The sequence below is a fragment of the Prorops nasuta genome, unplaced genomic scaffold (assembly GCF_024137725.1).
Source record: "Prorops nasuta isolate Cenicafe-Biocafe unplaced genomic scaffold, Cenicafe_Pnas_1.2 PNAS00006, whole genome shotgun sequence".
Taxonomy (NCBI): domain Eukaryota; kingdom Metazoa; phylum Arthropoda; class Insecta; order Hymenoptera; family Bethylidae; genus Prorops; species Prorops nasuta.
In genome coordinates, this window is record NW_027116803.1 from 5,226,757 (window position 1) to 5,247,319 (window position 20,563).

A 20,563-nucleotide genomic window follows, 5' to 3' on the forward strand; every position below is an offset into this window, starting at 1 on the left:
GTTGAACTTTCCGAGCGAGGGCAGAAAATAATGTTCCTCCGACGCTAGCGTGCGAGGAAAATGTTAGTGGCGAAGCGAGGAAGAGGGAAGTAGCATTGACAATAAATTGATGGGTGTCGACGAGTTTCGTGTAAACTCAAAAGGGAAACAAATGCAAATTGTGGGGAGCGCGAGGAACGTTGGTGACGCCGAATCGGCGTGGGGAAATTCGGCAATTGACAATGATCGCCCTGTCGTATTTGATCTGGAGAGTGTTGAGCCCCTGGGAGAGCGTCGGGATAGAGCCGGGAAGGTCCCTGCCAAAGTCGAGGGATCGTCCCCTGGACACCCGGCGCGATTCCAAGGAAAGCTCGATTTTGCCGGAACGTCGACGTACCCGTCTGCGACGACCTTCTCGACGATACTTCGTCGAACGAAACCGGAGGTGAGTTGAAGAATCAGCAGCACTATATATATATATATATATACACACAAACTCGTGGTAATTCCACGTAGAGAAAAGTTGGCGAAGGATCGATATTCGAAACGTATATAATACGTGCGTAGAACACAACAATAGGTTTGCTCGCGCGAAGCACAGACCTGCACTATTTATATCATACTCCACGACGTGTTGAGGCATGAGTAGCGCTAACCAAAATATTTATAGAATTTTAATCCGTCCGTTTACGCTAGGAGATCTCAGGCAGGATTGTGTTGATCCAATAAATTTGACACGGCCCGGCACACGTCACACGACGGAAAAACACGCGCTATTATATACACGGCTCTTATATAATAATATTAATCCTTGTTTCGAGGCGATTTAGCGCAATAAAGCTTCAGCAGGAACTCGCAAACTCTGCTCGATTAAATCCTGAGACGTGTACCGGGATTCGTTATCTAGCTCGTTTTTTCTGGTTTCAATCAGATGTAGCCTAGCTGGGCGTGTGATCCTGTAAATTAGCGTTGCGTAACGAGGGCGTGCACGAGTTAAAATTGACTTTCCATACAAATCTATCGTATGCGTACGATCGCGAGAAGTTCTTGACACAAATCTGGCGACCCTGAAGGGTACATAGGTGATAAACACCCTTAACAACCGTATGGCACGCCAACTTGTTCGCGATCGATAGCCCATTTTACTCTTTTGTTATAGAGAAGCTTTGGAAATCGGTAAGGAGAGAGCGAATTACGCGATAATAATAATAATGACGGGAGGAGCGAGATTGCGGGGCAATGGGTAATAATTTATCGCCAGAGCTATTATATATACCGATTCGACTCAATGATCCGTTCAATTATCCGTAATAATTATTCGCATCGATACGATCAAGAGGAATATTAGATGTATAGCCTTTTTCAATCATCCGGTCGCGTACGGTGAATCCTCTAAATAACGGTGATGGTCTCTCTTCCCGACTGGGAAATCACAGTTTGCGAATCATCAATCTCGAGGTTGGCTCTGGCCAAGCTGTATCTACACAGCGAGTCTGTTTGTGGGAGAGAAATCCAATGTTTTCTCGATTCCTGTACTGCAAATACGGCATCCGCGTCGCCGTCGCCGTCGCCGTGGCCGTCGCCGTCGGTGCCGCCACCGCCTCGGTCCGGCATACAAAGTTGTATAATCCATTGTGTGTATCCCGTAACAGATAAGTCTTCTTGCGTGACGTGCAATTAGGCGGCCGGCGGAGTGTGACAATTTTCTTAGCGAGCTTCCCCCCGAACCCTCCCCCGCCCTACCAATCAAGTCGATCTTCCCATTTAAGCCAATAAAATGGAAATCATCGCGCTATTGGACCCGTTCAGCTCGCGATAGCTTTTTATATCCCTCCAATAAAATACTGCCAATATTCTCCTTGAAAGGCCAACGAAGAGAAACCCATAAAAAGAAACTTCTCCTCTCATCTTTTTTGTTTTGCTTTTCATCGCGTATTACGCCATGGAGAAAATCAAATTTCGACGCGGACGAGTCAAGAAAAATCGCTCCTTCGTCTTCCAGTCGCGCCGAGAGTGATTAAAGCCTTCGGGTATCTCTCTCTCTCTCTCTCTCTCTATATATATATATACGTGTGTATGTACCTATTATATAGTAAATAGTATAGATCCGGCAACCTTGTACTTCGTGACTCAATGGACGACGTTTACTCCTCCCGTTATCATCGAATTATTGAAAACGATATTTCTAACAGCACACGAGTGCCGACTGACTTGTGTAAATACTCCGATTGCAAGCAGAGATAAGTAAATATAAGAATATTATAACTCCACACTGTGTGTGTGTGTGTGTGTGTGTGAGATTGAAGAGTGAAATTGAAAGGGAAAAGTTCCATCGATCACTCTGTCCGTAATCAAACTTTTCTCGTGAAACCGTGTCAATTACAGCGACTAATGACTTTTCCCCCTCCGCACGTATATAATTCTCCAAACAAATTTTATTCCATTTTCAGTGGCGTGTTAAAAATAGATTCGTCCTTTTCCTCCGTGCTTACGATCTTTTCTCATCCAACCCTCCCCCGCGCAAACTTTTCTTCGATAAATGTTTTTACGGGATATATCTTTTACACCTCTCTCTTTCTCTTATTTTGCATTGGACCGGCACTCTATAGCTACGCTATATATAGGTGTGTTCCATTAGCCGAAGCTATAGGGTTACGTATAAACGAGCGATGTCTGCTAGGCACCAGCCAGTATCCAGCCGGCACGCGACTGACGAGGATCGAACTAGCTACATACAAACGCTACGTAATAAACGCACAATATTCCTTTATCGCGTAATACGAGATGCAGTGAAAGAGAGAATGTTCTATTAAAAGTACCGTAAACCTATCGTTATCGCGACAATCGGAACACGTTGACGAACAGCGAGCAAGGATTTTCCAAGAAAAAGCACCACCTGCCGCCCGATCGCTTCCACCAATCTCTCGCCGGATCACAAATATCTTATTTATCTCTTGCAATTATTTCCAATCTATTGTATATATCGATAATAAATCGAGAAGCGCTTCCAACATTGTCCAATCTCTCATTATAGCTAATTTCGCATCGCAATCTTCGATGGATTGATAAATGGGCAAAGAAATTGATAAATATCGACAGGAAAGGTTCTCCTCGTGCTCGCGTCGTTGGGTTTTGTGAAATTTCAGGGAACGTGGGTGTGCGATTAGTTATTGTTCGTTTGGTTGGCTTTGGGGGGAAGGAGAGGGGGGAACACGAGGAGAGGATATAACGTATAACCACACGCGTCTTGGGGAAGAATTCATCGGAGTTTGGTGAAAATCGAACCTGTGGCTTTATCAGTTCCGCTTTGCTTCCGCAATTTCCGCGGCGCTGTGCGGTAACGCACAAGCAAGCAAGCAAGCGGCAGGGCTGGGAGTCCCGACTCCGAGTTCCGAAGTGACGGGCGGCGGACAGTTGGAAGCCGGCAGGCGGCTGACGAGGATCTCTCAGCGCGCGATGAATAACTCGCCTTGCGTTTATATATACATGTACATTCATATACGGGAATATTCCTCTAATAACAGTTATTATTATCATAAGAGGACGGTACACGTCGGTGGTCCTCGTGCACGAGACGCGAGCAGAGGCAAACCCTGAAATCGATCGATCCATCGCGAGGTTAAAACGCAACTAGCTCCGAATTAATTCCGAGGGAGCCGATTCTATAGAGGAACGCGCGGGTAATTCGCACGAAGGCCAAATCACGAGGATGACGCGGGGATGAAACTGAAAAATATGAGGGAAAATTTGAGGGGAGCCAACAATCGAGGCAAAATTGACAAAAATATTTTTCCGCCGGATGCTTGCCGATCAATTTTTTCGGCTGGTCAATATTTACTCCTGATACGGGAAATTGGAAGAACCGCGGTAACGCATCTCGAATCGCATTTCTGCCCTTTTAAGCTCCCTATGTTCTCCTTGTCTTATTTTTCTTCCCTTTCACTTTTACTTGTTGTTTTCTTCTAATTCCACCGATGCTATATATCGCCAAGCCCGTCCTCGCTAAACGGACGCTTCATTCGTCTCGTGCTGTGTAAAGGGGAATGTTTTTTTTTCTCTTCAATCTTTTGCATAGGAATTCCTTGAATACGCTAAAAACTCTGCGAAAGATTGACGCGTCAAAGTTTTTTTTTTTTTTACTCGAATTCGGGAAATTACCGAGTTTATCAATGCTGACGGAATATAATAATAATTATCGAGGCTTTAATCGTGGGATAACTCGTCGGTTTACTCGTGGCGTTAAAGAGATCATTTGGTTTTGGCAATGTCACTTTTGCGAGCAATTTCTGTGATCCGATCGAACGATATTCAATCTTCGATAGTCGAAAGTTGACGCGGTCGATGGAAATTGAACGAGCATTTTTTCTCAAAGTTTCGGCTTCCTGTTTCTCGAGTGTAGCGTTCCCCATAAGTGGCAAGTTCCTCTCATCTTACTCGTGTAACACCATTTCCTCATCGCTATACAGCATATTCCACAAGATTTTTCCGAAAGTTTCCTGTTTTTCTTGCCAGTCTTCAATTCCAATTTCCAGCGGAAATACGATCGAGACAGCTGCACTGACAGATGAAATTTTACCTTTGCGTGTTTTCTTAGTCGACACGCGTGCAGTCGCGTATACATACGAAAAGTTTGAAAGGAGAGCGAGCGAAAGGTTAAATGGATACAGAAAGGTTAAACAAAGAGAGTCGGGACCATCTTTTATTTTCGTTCACTTCGAAATTCCCTATTTATTCCTGTACCTTCCAGGAAGATCCAGTTAATTGTTCGACGATGAAAAGATTGTTTGGGCCGATGTTTGGCAGGAGTTAAAATTACCGAAAGTTCGAAGACCCGTGCGGGAGCACCATGGACGTGCGATACGTGAAAAGAAGAAAGATCGTGGTCTGTATAAGAATTCTTTTGAAGTAGGCCTATAAATAATGATTCTGAAACTCTTCGCAGTCCCTAGGCTAGAAATTCCTCTCGCAAGTTTGACTTTCGACGACGAATGCCTCCAGCACTTTCTTCCCAGAACTGAAAGCGCTATCGCGCAGTTTGACGTGCGATCGAAAAGTTTGGTGCATAATGCGCCTATTATCCGGCTCAAATATTGATGGACGGGAAGAAGGAAGGAAGAAAGGGATGAGTTTTTTGAAATTGCTATAAACTCGATAAAAGAGGAGAAGGCTATAGATATAGCGAGGGGAAATTAAGTGCCTGTGGTGGTGCGGAATAATTAATATTCAGCGTGTATTTCATTGGTGTGCGTAATTGAATCTCAATGACCTCGAGAATCGCATCGGTCAGTGCGTGAAATTCGATTATCAGATTTGGCTAATGACCGGATTTGTCTCGACGAAGAAAAATTGTGAAAAGAATCGGCCGGGGTTCGACAAGCCTGTTGATTACACTCGTCGAGAGAGGATTTTGTGCGAAGGATCAAATTCGTATAGTACAATATAAGGCGCGTGTATTTTCGCTGGTATATAGGACAAACACGAACGTACGAAAAATAGAGAGAGAGAGAGAAAAGTCAGAAGGATGGACGATTATTCCGTTTTGATTCCTCCGGAGGCCTCGTCCAGGCTGGCTCGTCGGGACTCCGGCACGATGAGGGTGGTTTTGCCCCTCACGTCGCTTAGGAGGCACAGTGGATGCGTTTCAACCCTGTCACGCGTTAGACCTCACTCCAAACTCTTCTATGTTACCATGCCGTAAGTTATCAATCACTCTGAAAATCCGAAACTTGACGTCTGTCTTCCGATTAATTATAATGAGATCCTGCAGGATATAAGAGAAAGGTTCTCCGCGTGCTTTGCTCCTGAAAAATTCTCGGTTTTTGCTTCCTAAAATATACTAATAATGATAATAATAACAACAACAACAACGATAAGTCGACCTCTTGCAAGAGCTATCCAGCTCACTCTCTCTCTCTCTCTCTCTCTCTCTAATTGCCCCATTGGGAGATTATTACGTAGCTAAAAATACTCGAGAGATGTCTGATAAATTCTGACTTGAATATCGGAGGGAGCAGAAAGGGAGAGAGAGAGAGAGAGAGAGAGAGAAGAGTGTATATAGAGAGGAAGTGTGCGGTAAGACAGTGGAACTGGCGTTTTCATCAAGACATTCCCTTGTTGATTATGCCACTGGGAGGTTTCCAATCGATACCGTATCAATCTGTCCATTCTAAATGACTACAGCAATGGAAATGGGTGGTATTCCGATAATTATCGGACCATTCATCCATAATCCGTGCACAGCCTTAACGCGAAAAATTACCTTTATGGTTTTATTGGCATAGTACAACTGTAATCCCCGCAAAAAAGAGACGAGAGATGTAAAGCTTTAACTTTCGACGAGTAATTTTCGTTTTTACCCGATTAACCGTTGCGGCTTATTGAGCATTAATTAGATAATTATGATAATAAATGGAGAGGGGGGGGGCATACTTGATTAAGCATGCCCGTTCCGCCAACAATCGAATAGCAGTCTAGTTTAATGGTGGAGCCTCCACCATTAGTAATGTATACAACGTTCATTAAAGCAGCGACCTGCTTGATCCCGCAGTGTGTATATCGTTATATATTATAGGACAATGGGCGCGCTAGTAAACAGTAAGCTGGGCTTTCGAAATCCAGAAATAAACGAGCCAAAACGCGCGCAGGTATAATCCTGTTCCCGACGGAAACATTGCGATAAGGGATAAGGCAGGGGGATATATCTGGAATACATCAATCACTCGTTCATCGGTAGAAAAGCCAAAGGTACATATACCGCGATCTATATAGGAACGTTGCACGAACGTGTTACAAACGTAATTTGCCCCTTAAAAGTTCTTTCTTCTAAGGCTAAGGTGATTTGATTATTGGCGAGCAGGTAAAAAGCTTGGATATTTACTCTAAGAAATTCGTTCTCGTAGCGCGAGTAGTAATTGCTTGCGTGCCGAGTCCACGTTTGTTGTCAACGTCAAACTATTAAGTGCTGAATGGCAAGGCTAGAGGATTAATCGTAGCTTACGTAATAACGTGTAACGATGACCATCGCGAATAGGAAGAAACTCGTTCAGCCATTGCCATTAGCCAACAGTTTACCGTATGGTCAAAATTTTATTTGCACTTTAATCGAGTTAACAGAGACACTGTTCGCCAATATTGCAAAGTCTGCCGTATCTCTATTATGCACGCAGTTTAGTACTCATGGTGTTTGAAATAATGACGCTTTCGCCATTCGAAAGTCTCCTGGATAGAAAAAAAAGCCGATTCCATCGGAACACCATTATCATCATCATCATCATCATCGTCATCGTCACTGTTATTACATGGGAAAGGAAGATTTTGCTCAAGTAGCGCATAATCTCTGCAATTTTCCACGAGTATCTCGTGCTCCAAAGTCTTACGCGAGCGTATATAATTAGACGTATTTATGAAAGAAGACGAGGCAGGGGGATAAGTGAAACGCGAAACGTTATATATATATAATAAATCACTGAAATATGAAACTTTTCCTCGCGCCGTACCTCTAGTAGGATATTGAGTTCTGATTTCGCTGTGGCTCTGTATACTGTACTACGATATATATATATATATATATATATATATATGTAAGAGGAGAAAAATTGTCCTCCCTGCGAGATAATAAATTGTCGGTGGAAGGCGAGAATTTAATGATGCATGAGTTTATTGATTGATTTTTAACGGTAGAGCTAACAACGTGTGTGTTTTTTTCTTATTTGATAGTTTCGATGTGGAGAATGGCGCCTCGACGCTGGACGGCAGTGGCGGTGGCGGCGGCGGCGGAGGAGCCTCACCGAGTGCAGGCTTGGTCCTCCAAACGCTGCCGCAAAGAAGGGAGAGCTTCCTCTATAGGAGTGACAGCGACTTTGAGATGTCGCCGAAATCAATGTCTCGAAACAGCTCCATCGCCAGCGAGAGGTGAGTTTCTGATGCACAGTGAAATGGTGCTAAAATTATGGTTCTTAAACTCCTCGGAGTATTACTTTTGAAAATTTCTATACATTTGCTATATATACCATGTAACGTATCGAGAAGTCCATTGAAAAACGACCGAGATATCGAGAGAAAGATTTGTCGCTTAATTCTTTCCATACACCAATATTTCCTTGTTTCGCTCTAAAATAGACTAACGGGAACATGGGACGAAACTATCCTAGTTTATCTCAATTAACCGTGCGTAATTCTCTTAGGTAAGTTTGGATCTCCCCGCGACGCTTTCCGGCTATAGAGAGACAGTGTTTATATATGCACGGGTTCTGTCCTCCAGCGATATTTACCGGTTGAAAGTTGAGGGCAAATTGGCGGAAGGCGAGTATCGCCAGTCGAGCGTGGCTGCACTAATAATCTTCTATGTTTGCGATACAAGTTAGAAGCTACAACGCAACAGCGACTCTCGGAGAGTGCAGACTGTACACGTGAGTCGATCTGCAATACGTGACAGACAACCAGTCGACTGACGCAATCTGAATTTTCACCCTAACCGAGCTTTCGACAATGCGGAAGTAATCTCGCGTTTCTAGTCCCTCCCTCAGTGGAAACTTCCCATCACCCTCCACGCAACTTCTCAAAACCTCGAAAGAATCCACCGTTTGAGTGAAAGAAATTTGTTACAGTAGATATCTTTGTATTTTTTTCTTTATTTTCTATACTTTTCTCTTTGGCAAAATTTTTATCGTTTCTTACTCTGACTGCGCCAGCAACCTTTCTTCGGCACGTTTTATTAGTTCCTGCAGTCGTGAGATTTTTTTACGCAAAACTCACCGGTACAGCAGCATATTCGAGCGCTGCGTTGATAAGAAAGACTTTCCATTGGTAAAACAGTCCTCGGTTTTATCGGCAGCTGATAAAGTTGGAAATTGCTACTAGAAAGATATTATTTTGAGCCGATATTGTAGATTCAGCGCGCGCGGCTGGCAATGTAGGGATTGATGGAGAAAATAGCGCGCGCAAAAAGTCTTCCTTATCAATTTGAATCCAGCACTCTCTTGCCTAAATTGCATGTATCTATTTACCAATTATCATTCGCCTTTGTGAAACGGGAATCTGACCAGCTTGGAATTTTCCCAACAAACTAGAGTTCCCATAGCATCTCGAATAGTTGTACAGCTCTCTTCACCATTTTTAGTAATATTTCTGTTGTCCTTGGATCAGAAAAAGTGCATCCCATGAAGCCCGTTTTTATCTTTAAAAATCTAGCATCTTCCACGTGTCTGTATCCAGAGAGTGATAATAAAAAATAAAAATAGACTTTTTTGTGAAATTTTATTTGCTACGGAAACTCTAATTCATTAAGGAAATTCTACTGTGTGTTATGCTAGCTTCACAGAGGCTACAAATCCTATTTATTTCCCCGACCAGCTGTACAAAAGCAAACCTGACTTTTCTTTCTCTCTCTGTACCTTTCAGGTATCGTAGTTTTTTTATGGTGGCGATGGTGCTTACGATCTGTATAGTAGACTTTACACGATAAATGTTCCTACGATTTGCCATAACGAAGTCAGGGGAGGAAAGTGTTTTTTTTTTTTTTTTTTTTTTTTTTTTTTTAAGACTATTATCCATTAGACCTTGTCCCAAGGCTTTATGGATATTTCATTCGTTTTGGTGAATCGTTGTAAAATCTTTTCGACAATCGGTGCGGGGTGTGATATTATCATGTATGTGATCCTTCGGTTGCAGGTTCAAAGAGACAGAGCTTCCTGTCGAGCGAGCGTATGTACTCGATCCTATTATTTACTTTTTCTAATGTTCTCACATATAGAATACACTCACAACCCGATTAACACCCCCCACCACGTCTCTCTAGCAGTGACTTGAATGCCTATTAACAAGAACTCTCGAGATTCTCGTATTGTGAATACACACGTAGCTAACGTTTAGCATGATGATTTTTTTTTCCAAGCCACGTTTCTCCTACCAAAGATCTGTCTTGTGTAGTATACGTTTGTCTATGCTACATCATTCGATTCAATAACACGAGATAAATATTGCATAACGAATTCTATCCTCTCTTTTCACTCTACAAATACGAGGGAGAGACTTGGTAGCGAAATAAAAAAAGTGACTTTTGCTCAATTCGAATTTTCTTGCACTTTGACACTGGCCGTCAGTGGCTATGCTCGAGTGGAGTTAAGCACGTGGCTTTATTAACCCACCACGCTACTATTATACATTGTACACGAAAAATATACTCGATGCATAATAATAATACTATTATCCGAGAAAAACGCTAGAATTCCGGTTTAGAGCTTAATTATTAGTCTAGTCAAGAAAAAAATGATAATAAAATTTAGTGCAATTATTTTATTCTACATATATTTCTGATTATACAGGGTGTCATCGAATAAAAATGATCGAACGAGAAGGCACGGGTACGCCTATGCCTGCGAGCTAATAAATGGCATAGGTTCGTGTTTTTAACTCTGCACGTATCCATGGTTAAGGTTTTCTGGCTTGATCATTTTTATCAGATCGCATCCTGTAAATCAGCGATAGCATGCTGTAATAGTGGAACGTTGTCAAATAAAGACGCATTCTTATTTTCAGGATCTTTACCGATCAGTACAGGTAAGTCTAAAAACTAACAAAAAGAAGAAAAAAGAAAAATTATTTTGGTTGTCGTGCTATATCGTCACAAATAGTTGGAGATATCCAGAGATAATTAAAGCGCATTTGATCCACATTTTTTTATGCAAAATCCTGTGTATGAAATTGTTTGCTTATAACGTGCATGAGATAAAAGCGATTGCTTTATAAATGCAAATGAATATTGGAGTTGTGCAGTATTGAATTATATAGCTTGATAATCGTATCAACAACAAAAAATCCCCTTTCAATATTATTCGCAGGATAATACTCTCGTTACACTCTTTTTTTTTTATAACCTTGCGTTTTAAGAATGGCACGAGTTGCCAGTTGGATGATTTTCTGTACTCTGCGAAACGGGTGGAGAAGAATTTTTCCTAGAGCCGCTCAGCATTTGTAATACTTATAATTCATTTCGTTTGTTTACATCTACTCTTCGTCTTTATTTTTCACGGCGGTATATACAATTGTACAAAGCTCTTTATCTAAAGTAGAGCAAACAAAGCGAGTTTGTGAGACGAGTGCCTCCATCTGTCACTCTGAGGCTATCTCGTTTCCCGCAGAACGCCTATACGTCACGTCGTTCTTCTTCCCCCTGTCACTTTTGTTTACCGATACGCCTTGTCATTCTCTCCGACACGCGCGTATTTCTATAATTCCTCGAAGCCACGCGTAATTATGCCCGCGCTTACCAAAATCGTTCGTTAAAAAGTCTCACCCTCTTTTTTTCTTTTTAACGAGCTGATTCGATAACAATTACACCCGGTGATCTTCGTGTACCACGGTCAGCGCGTAGTATCGCTGATAACTGACAGATTTTTTCTAGATAAACGACCACACCGCTTGAAATAATCGGACGCGGTTCGATCGGGTCACGTTTTTGTCATTGAATTTCCAAAAATGGTTTAATAATAATAATATATCTTCATAGATGATTCGCGCGCGTTTGACGTACGAGAGAGTTTGAGACGATAGTTATACGGTTGTTGGAAATTTGTCGATAGTTGAGCCCTTTACCAGAATGGAAATGTGCACTATCGATAAAGTGAGCGGATGCCGAGTATTAGACACCCCCCCTCACCGTCACCGACTGCTCCTGGCAACTTTGACAACCGCCGGAAGTTGCCCTTCGAGTCCATCAAGCCCTTCTAATATAGGTAATGACAGATAAAAAAGATAAACCGCTCCGCACAACTCTCAGCTTCGTCACTTAAACTTTGCCGTACGTCCGATATCGGGCAAATTAAATTTTTTCAAATTTTTCCGCGAAAACATTTTCCCTACAAGGATGATCATCAACGGATGACATCAAAAGGCTCGCTAGATGATTGGACGCTCTTACTTTGTCAACATTATTAGCTACTTGCACTAATAGCGCGTAGGATGAACTAAATATAGATATAATCAGAAACGATGCGCAGTAAAATTTAATAACTTACAATCTTGTGATTATAAATTTAACTGGGGGAAAAGTGTATGTGCGCTGGAAAATGAATTCGATTAATCCCGACTTGAGGCAGTCGGGCAATTAGCATCAGACTTGTAATCACCTAATGAGATTACGATTTCAAACAAAGTTTCGGTCCAACGACTTATTTATATACGTCGGACTTGGCTGTCCATACAAGTCACTGTTCATTGAAGTTATTTAAAGCAATGCGAATGGACTGAATGGATGCGTCAGGATGGATTAATTCGAAGCTAAACTGAATTGCATTTATTTTGACGCGGTTGATTATAAAATAGAGATTGGACCAATTTACATATAGGTCAATCTAGGTTTACGAATCGAATAAATTGGAAGTATATAGTATCTGCTGCTTCGGGCCAGGCCGGCAGGCGGTACATACATATATATATATATATATATATATATATATATATACAGAGTGGTATCGAGCTCTGGTGCATATTCATTGAGCGGCCAGGTATTATCAATTCGCCGGAGTAAACTAAACAAATTCGCTGCGTGTTCCTTGTAGTTTCCCGGGGCAGGGAGATGGTTGGTGCGTGTAAGAGTGACCGAGCTAGAGCAGGAGCAAGAGCGAGGAAGACGGTGCGGGGTGGTGATGGTGGTGGTGCCGGTGGTGGCTGGCTGGCTGGCTGGCTGGCAGGCAGGTTGGCTGCTTTGGAGGGGGAAGAGCGCGGCTGTGCGACGGAGAAACGAACGTCAGACCGGATGGCAAAGCGCGAGGGAGCAATCAAGAGGGGAGGAGGGAGTAAGAGAGAGAGAGAGAGAGAGAGAGAGGTCTGCGCAGGCTTCCCGCGCAAATCGTGCTTCCTTCCTCTCAACCCCCACCGATCTCGACCCCGCGAGAAATCTCGGTGAAGCCAGACCACCCCGGCCAGTTCGACACCGCGGTAAACACGAGTGTATGACAACGCTGTCCTCACAATTCTTTTCACAACTCTCAACGCGTACGTTCGCTCGATTTCACCCCCTTCTGGCACGCTCCATTTTAGCCCCACAGTGATAGTGACTCCAAACGCTCGCATCCAACCATTTTTACTCCCGTTCGACTCCAACATTCCTATAATGATATAATAGTAGACATTTTTATTCCACTCTATTATTGGAACACTCCGAGATTATCCCTGGTCACGTTTTTTCTCTCAATGTCCTATAAAACTCCATATCTCTCCGGTATTATCTATTCTAAAATTAAATGCAACCGTTGGTGTCCGTCAACAGGGGAATCGTATGGCAGATTCTCTTATCCGTTTCCTGTTTCCTCCTTCGGTTTGGCGATGAGCAAAAGTTCGTCATTTTCGTGTTTTTCGAAGCACGCGTCTGCCATCAGGCTGGCATTCATTCGGATAAATCCGATTGATTATATCGTAGCACGATGCACGTGACTATGGTGATACGGTGTTACATATATACATATACATATGGCATATACAGACTACTTAAATCCAGGAATACTCGTGGCTGGCCTGCTTTCATTGCTGCTGCATTCACAGCGATATTGATATAACCATTGCAGTTACAAGCTCCCAATCGAAAAGTGAATGTGATTGGGGGATGCACTAATTTCTCCCTCGTCGAACGTCGTCTATCCCTCTGGACAATTCTATCGATGACCAGCTCTTTGACCAAAGATTTGTTTGATCCTGGACGAGTCAAAGGAATCTGGTGATTCTCATTACTGCTGCGTTCATTGTGATGTCCGGGACATTGTTGAATCTAACGATCAATCCAAAGTCGCGTAATGAAAACCCCTTTAAACCCTATAAATTCCAATTGGAGTTTTTAAATTTTCCACCAATTACTTTCGTTCTCTCAAACTGCTTCAACTTATTCATCCGATTCGTTGATTAGCTCATTGTTTAATTATCGTTGTGGTTCAACGACTCCAATCGCCACCGACTTATTGCACCGTAGCAAGAAGAAGCGATTTCACCCAATTGATTCGGCAGATATTATCCACAATCGGTCAATCGTCGTGGTAGATACTCATACTTGGCTCGACGATCAGAGTCCCAATCGTCGTAATGGATTTAGCAAGCAGTGATACGTGTCACTGGTATATATGTGGAAATGCCTGTGCAGAGTTGTTACGGGTTCGGCGAACCCACGGTACACGCGGAGAAAGAGATAAGGATTGACCAAGATTCATTGTATACACACACACACACATATATATAAGTATAGGATCGATTGGAAATCCATTGCGCAAGGTGAAGTTTTCGTGAGGTTATCGCGATTTATCGAGGCGTGATTCGATCGATAATCGCTAATAAAACCGATCAACGACCATCGAAATCAGCGGCGAGTGACGAAGCGTTCGACGACGTTCCAATTACGTTATTATTCCCTTTTGAATAAACTGCGGTTTTCGAGTTGTAATCGTTCGGTTGGCTTGGAGCCCCGCGATGACAAGAAACACACTGGGCCGTTGCTCGTTTCTTTTTTTCCTGCTCTTTGATACAGTTAAGCTAAGGCCGGAGAACCGGCGAAAAAATGCTGCTCGAAAGAAATACTTAGGAAGTTGCGTCATGTCTCTCATCTTGAAGCTGCAAAGGTCAGGTGTGTGTGAGTGGGTGTGTGTGCAGTTAGTTTTCCTCTATCCGCGTCACGCGAAACATCGGCTCATCACGCTCCAGGTTTTTCGTCGAGTTTCCCAGCGAAAACCACCGTGGATCCGTTTTCATTAACGATAGCAGTCGTGTTTACATTAAATGGCTCGATACTCGTTTATGAAAAGAACTACGCAAATCGTGAGAAAGAATTCTCGGGAGGTGCGGAGGAATCGTTAAACAGAGAAAACAGGAAGCATCGGAATGTAATTTCACGTCGCAATTTCTTCACGACTCTTGGAAAATAGTGTCGCGATGGCTCGTAAAAGGAGTGAAGAGAGACGTGGATCGATTCAGGGATTATAATTTGTGCAGTAATATCTTCTCGGGATAATCGAGAGGTAAATTTGGGTCGAATTGAAGAGCTGGATGCAGTGGGTATTGATGTGTGGCCGCCGATTTCATGCTTCAAGAGTGTTCTTGGACTATTCTTAAGCCTGTTTTCCTTGGAGAGCCTTCCATTTATCGATCCATTCATCCTGCGACAATTATCATCGCGCGTGTCATTAATTGCTGCATTTCCATCTCATATTCAGCTATACCGCGAGCGGTATCTTCTCTCTCTCTCTCTCTCTCTCTCTCTCTCTCTCTCTCTTCCTCCGTGCAGTGCAGTAGCATACACTATACACTACGTGAAAACTTTGTATGTCCTACTCATTCGAATTTTTCTCTCATCCACCTCCATTTAGTTGTCACGTAACTCGATGCACTCGGAACTCCCACTGAATTTTAACGATGTCACTCAACAAGATACCAGCATACTCCAGCCATAATTATATTGTTCTGATTTTATTGCTCTTCGTGAAAACTTACGTTCCGTCTGGCAGTCTGGTCTGCGCAATAATGAAGTTTTCGCAAAAATTCATTCGGTTAGGAAAAGGTAGGAGGTAAAATATTGAATCGTTTTGTACATGCACACGTAGTATATAGGAGAGATTATAAAATTACCCAAGGGCAGTCTGTGTTGGTTCGCGGTATAATTAAAAGCTGCGGTGGGATTTTCACCATCGAGTTTTTCCAGTTTCAGAAGCACGTAAACTCGACTAATGGTGACATTGCGAGTGTACATCACAGAAGGAGTAGCGTAGATCGGATCTTTGTTGCGCAACTTCATCACAATCAAAGTTCATAATCCGACTGGCTAGCTATAGCTATAGGTCTTTTGGAACACCAAGGAGGTGTATAACATAAGTGGATTTCTATCTGTAGAGCTACGTAACAATCTCGTTTGTTGATAGACTGAAAACCCTCCATCCTTTCTCCTCTTTCAGCCCTATTCTTCCGGAGCTGAAATTTTCCTCATTAGCGAGTATTACTGAATTAACGCGCCAGGGATTAACCTCAATGGCCGCTGCTGCTATAGCAGTGTGGCAAATTCTAGATTATTACAGTTACATATATATATATATATATATATATATATATACGCGTGCAGAATAAGGTATATAGAATATTTGTAACAATTTTCAACGTCCTTCTCTGGCTGATCCATCAGCATCCATTGGAATTTAATATTTCAAGCGCGAGGCACAGTGAGCAGTATCTGATCATACTGGATGCCTGAGGGAGTACGCTCGTAACGAATTTACCCTCCGAGTCTTATCAGCCCCATCTAAATTTAGCCAGAGTGAAATTCTTTACGTAAAGAAATTCAACGGCTGTGCCATATAGGTGAGTCAAGTAAATCAAAAAGAGCGCGCTAAAACTTTTTCATTCTACGCTCTTCACCTCTCACGTTTCAATAGATCGATTGATGTTCCGTTATAGCTCGCTGGATTCGCCTGGAATTCCACGCTTCAATTTATTTCTCGTAAAAATTCCAGTTTCGCAGCTTTTCTGTTTACCAGAATCTCCGCTGAGCTTTGTCGGATTTCACGATGGAGAAACTGTAAGAGAGGATTCTCGCAAGAGCTGAGAGCGAGGATACGTATTACTATCGTAGAAAGTTGATGAAATTAAATAGCAGAAGTAATTGACCCGTATGATACTTATCCCCGCGGGAGTTTAACCATTAATAGGATAGCAAGTAGGGAGCTGCGCCTGATAGATTCGGCTTGAGCGTAAAACCGACGAATCACTGCAGTTTTAACTCTCGAGCTATTTCAGACCCAGCAGATATTATCTCGAACGCAGTCCGTGACGCAGCAGCGACCAATTTAAATCAGCTGTTCTCGCGCGCCTCTTATCTAACTATTGGATTGCGAGAGATTCGCTGGACCCCCTGCCATGTCGTATATATATATATATATATATAAATATACGCGTATTAGCGATACATAAATATCCGCTTTGGAAAAATGTCATTTGGAAAAAGTTGCAGCTGATAATTTAATAATGAGACCGCGTGGAGGTGCACGTGTGCGGTTTTCCACCTTGTTCGTCAAATCGATCGTAGGTACAACACGGCGAAAAGGTCAGGGCTACTTTGAACTTGGTCTTTTGTTCCAGTCAATCCCTGTCACCCTTGTCGAAACCTCGGCCAACTTTGCGCGCACGACCATCCGAAATTTTCCAACCTCCCACATCGATCTTCCAAGCGGAGCGAATTTTAATTAGAAAGTTTGCCAATTTTTTATTCGATTTTCCTGAAATTTCCCATTACACGAACGCTTTGCGCAACGCTATCGAAAATATACGCGTGCGATGCGATGCTTCCCAAAGGCGTAACCTTTCATCGTTTAAGGCAAAACTTATTAATAAGCGAGGAGATTTTATGGCGAATTAGCGGAGGAAGGCGGCCGTTGCACGGGAAATCATTATCGATAATTAGTTGGCTTGCGTGGGTGCTTTTTGACCGATGAAACAAATCTTTTCGCGTAGTCCGCAGTTGGATTTGACTATGCTAAATGTCAGCTGCCACCCCCTAGTCGACACGGATACTACCCATTTCACGCAGCTTATTCGCAAGGTCGCTTAGTTATTGGATACCGTTTCACCTCCGCGAGAATCGTCAGAGCGCGCCGCAGCTTGCGTCATCGCAGCTCACCAGTGACGACTGCACAAAATTTCCTGCAAACCGATTCAACAATTTTCCTCACGCTTCGCTCATCGCATAAATCCATCTCTTGTTTCCCTCTCGTCTACTCGTCGCAGCTATGGGAGCCTCGTTTTTCTCAACCATTCAAACAACTTTTCTCTGCAATTCGATTCAACCATTTGCACCGCACTTTTCCTTCCAGTCCGTAAAATACTTGCTGCAAATAACAGCTTCGTTTCTCCTAATTAAATCTGTCTCGCGAGATACGGACTACAATAGTGTTACACCCCCGTATACACCACCACCTCCTTCCGTCCCGTGATTCATTGATTTTTCATATAGTACACACACATACATACATACACTGCTGAATTTTCCAGAGACGCGTGTGATTCGTTTGGTCGAATTTTAACCATTGGAATCGGAATCGAGTGTGATCAATCGGTCCGGCCTGTTGTTCTGTATATATATATATATATATATATATATATATACCGGTGCCAGAAACTATACGAACGATATAATATAAAGAGTGAAAGGGATCGACGTATACAAAGCGGAGGTCCTAGTGCATCCCGGCGAATGTCATAGGTGGTCATATATTTAAAGAAAGCGGGAGGGAAGAGATTCGTGATAGGTATAAGAACGAAAATAAGAGTCGTGAGTTGTGGTGATATTAGTGAAGCTGGGAGCACGGATTCTCGTGATAATGGGGCGACCTACGAAGTGCGCTGGGGCTTCGAGGGCAACTTAACAACGATGTCAAGCTCCAGCGGTGGTCTGCTGGAGTTCGCCAGTGTGACGGGAGGCTTGAAACGCTGCGGGGGTGGAATGAGCTCGCCCTCCCTCGGTGCTGGAACTTCCGGAGCCGGACCGGATGTTCCCGTTCCCGGTACCAGTCTTCCCCGCACGCTTTCGGCTTCCGCTCTCAAGGTTCGACAGCCCAAAAGGACCCTCTTCTGGGATCAATGCTTCGAATCTCCGCCCAAAAGAGACTTGTAAGTCAACGAGCCAATTATTCGCAACTTGGCTACATTGCGATGCGCCGTACGTATGTACTATATATATATATATATATATGTCATATTATATTATAAGCGTGGCCAGTGCCAATTGGAAATTTTGGTAAATCTCGAGGATGCTCCTGCGGCCTGGCAAACTCTCAACGAAACGCCCTACCACATCGAGTCTCTCATTCTCTCGATACATCGAACGGCAGTTGCACTTTGGAACGTTAAAGAAATTTATTAATAGGGCGTACGCTGCGACATCGCACACACGGAAGCTATCACTAACAAATTGCTTTAATTACGATGCAACAACGAAGCTTGTAATTTATTCCCTATAATGCTTTTATAGGGAATAGGTCGTGGGGTATGTATGAAAATAGATCAATCCACGTGGCTGTTACGATAGTTGGCACAGAGTTTATATATATAGTGTAATACATGCATATAAGAGAGGTGTGCGCAATGCTCGTGAAAGAAGCTCGTGTTCGGATATAACTTTGTAGAGGGTTGCTGACCTACTTTGAGATTCTTACGAAGGGTCACTTCTTTTCTTACCCCTTTGCTTCCTCCAATTTGCTATCTCTCCAATTCCCCTTTTGACATTCCTCTACTGCTATTCTCTATTCTACCACCACTTTAGATGCAAAAATCTGCAGTGACGTACGCGAACGCCTTTCTCTTTCTACTCCTTTATGCTGGATTCGAGGGGCTAGCCCATATCGATCCAGGAAGGCGACTATCGCGCTAACCACTTGTTACTAGGTCAGCCTCAAAGGAGACCGATCAATCGGAGACCAAAGTTTCTTATACTATATATATATATATATATATATATATATATACGGATATGAAGAATACAAGAGGGATCCCGTGAAATTAATGACAGAGCTCATTCGGAGTTCGATCAATCGGCCAATAACAGCTTTATTTTCAACAACTCAGTCGCCTCTTACGGCAGAATTAAGCTTCCAATAAAAGCGGATGGAGCTAATGACTGTTTTTCGATGTGCTCCAATTAATTACGTTCTGCCTTGGGGAAAACCTCTAATTCCGATTTAACTAGCGACTCGAGGAATGATTTCTCGTCAAATGCTAAAGATGAAACTCTGACATTTATTATGAAATATCCAATATAATAAACGCGTACAGCATTATCGTATAGCAATGTGGACAAATTCAACTTTCACTCCGGCCTCACTCCATTGCTTCTCATTATTCATTAGCAACGGTTGTCGGGGAGAACCTTATTTCCAGCTCTTCTTTCATCCCTTTCATTCCTCTTTTTTTCTCTTCCCCCTACTTCTTTTTTAGCTAAGATAGACGCGCATAATAGACTCGACGCTTGATTAGTCCTGGCACTTGTTGCCAAGTCCTGAACAAAATTGACCTTTAATGGATGATAAATTTATCGCAACGCGCGAGTTGTCCACCGCTTTTCATACAATATTTTCTCGAATGTCAGAGTTTAATTCCTGCCTCGCGCGATAAAATGAAAAATAGGCGTTGATCCTCTTTCACAGCGGAGTACGTGGAAAATCTTTTCCGATCGACAAAGGACTCGGCTTGGGTTTAATTAACTTTTTTTACCTACATACGTTATATATATATATATATATATATATATAAACGTGTGTGCACGTATAATCGAGAAAAATCGTCTTGCTTTTTTGACCTTTTGCACAATGTGAGGGAGAATGAACGAGTATTTTGAGGTATTAAAACGTAGTCGTTTCATTTCAAAGAATCTGATTTTCTTGTCAAGTTTTTATATTTTAAGATTATGTACGAGAGAGAGAGAGAGAGAGGAGTTCTAACGCAAAGCAATAGAAATCCTCTTTCTCCCTTTACTCCCACATTGAGGGAAGAACTACCAGCGCTACAGAGTCAATTTCATGCAAAGTTCCTCCCGAAGAACTTAAGCTCTATCGGTTCTACTTGATCT

General features: G+C 42.7%; 1 protein-coding gene across 5 annotated transcripts in view; it reads left to right on the plus strand.

The window, feature by feature from the left end:
* The window catches only part of dnc (phosphodiesterase dunce), a 67,999-nt gene that overhangs the window by 24,961 nt on the left and 22,475 nt on the right, over positions 1 to 20,563 (plus strand). For 2 of the 5 annotated variants that reach the window (XM_066728336.1, XM_066728339.1), the window contains exons 3-5: positions 7,696 to 7,890; positions 9,649 to 9,681; positions 10,516 to 10,536. In XM_066728336.1, coding sequence (XP_066584433.1) covers positions 7,696 to 7,890; positions 9,649 to 9,681; positions 10,516 to 10,536 — 249 coding nt within the window. The remainder of the gene's footprint in view (positions 1 to 7,695; positions 7,891 to 9,648; positions 9,682 to 10,515; positions 10,537 to 20,563) is intronic. The other 3 variants (XM_066728337.1, XM_066728338.1, XM_066728340.1) reach the window with 3 other exon arrangements.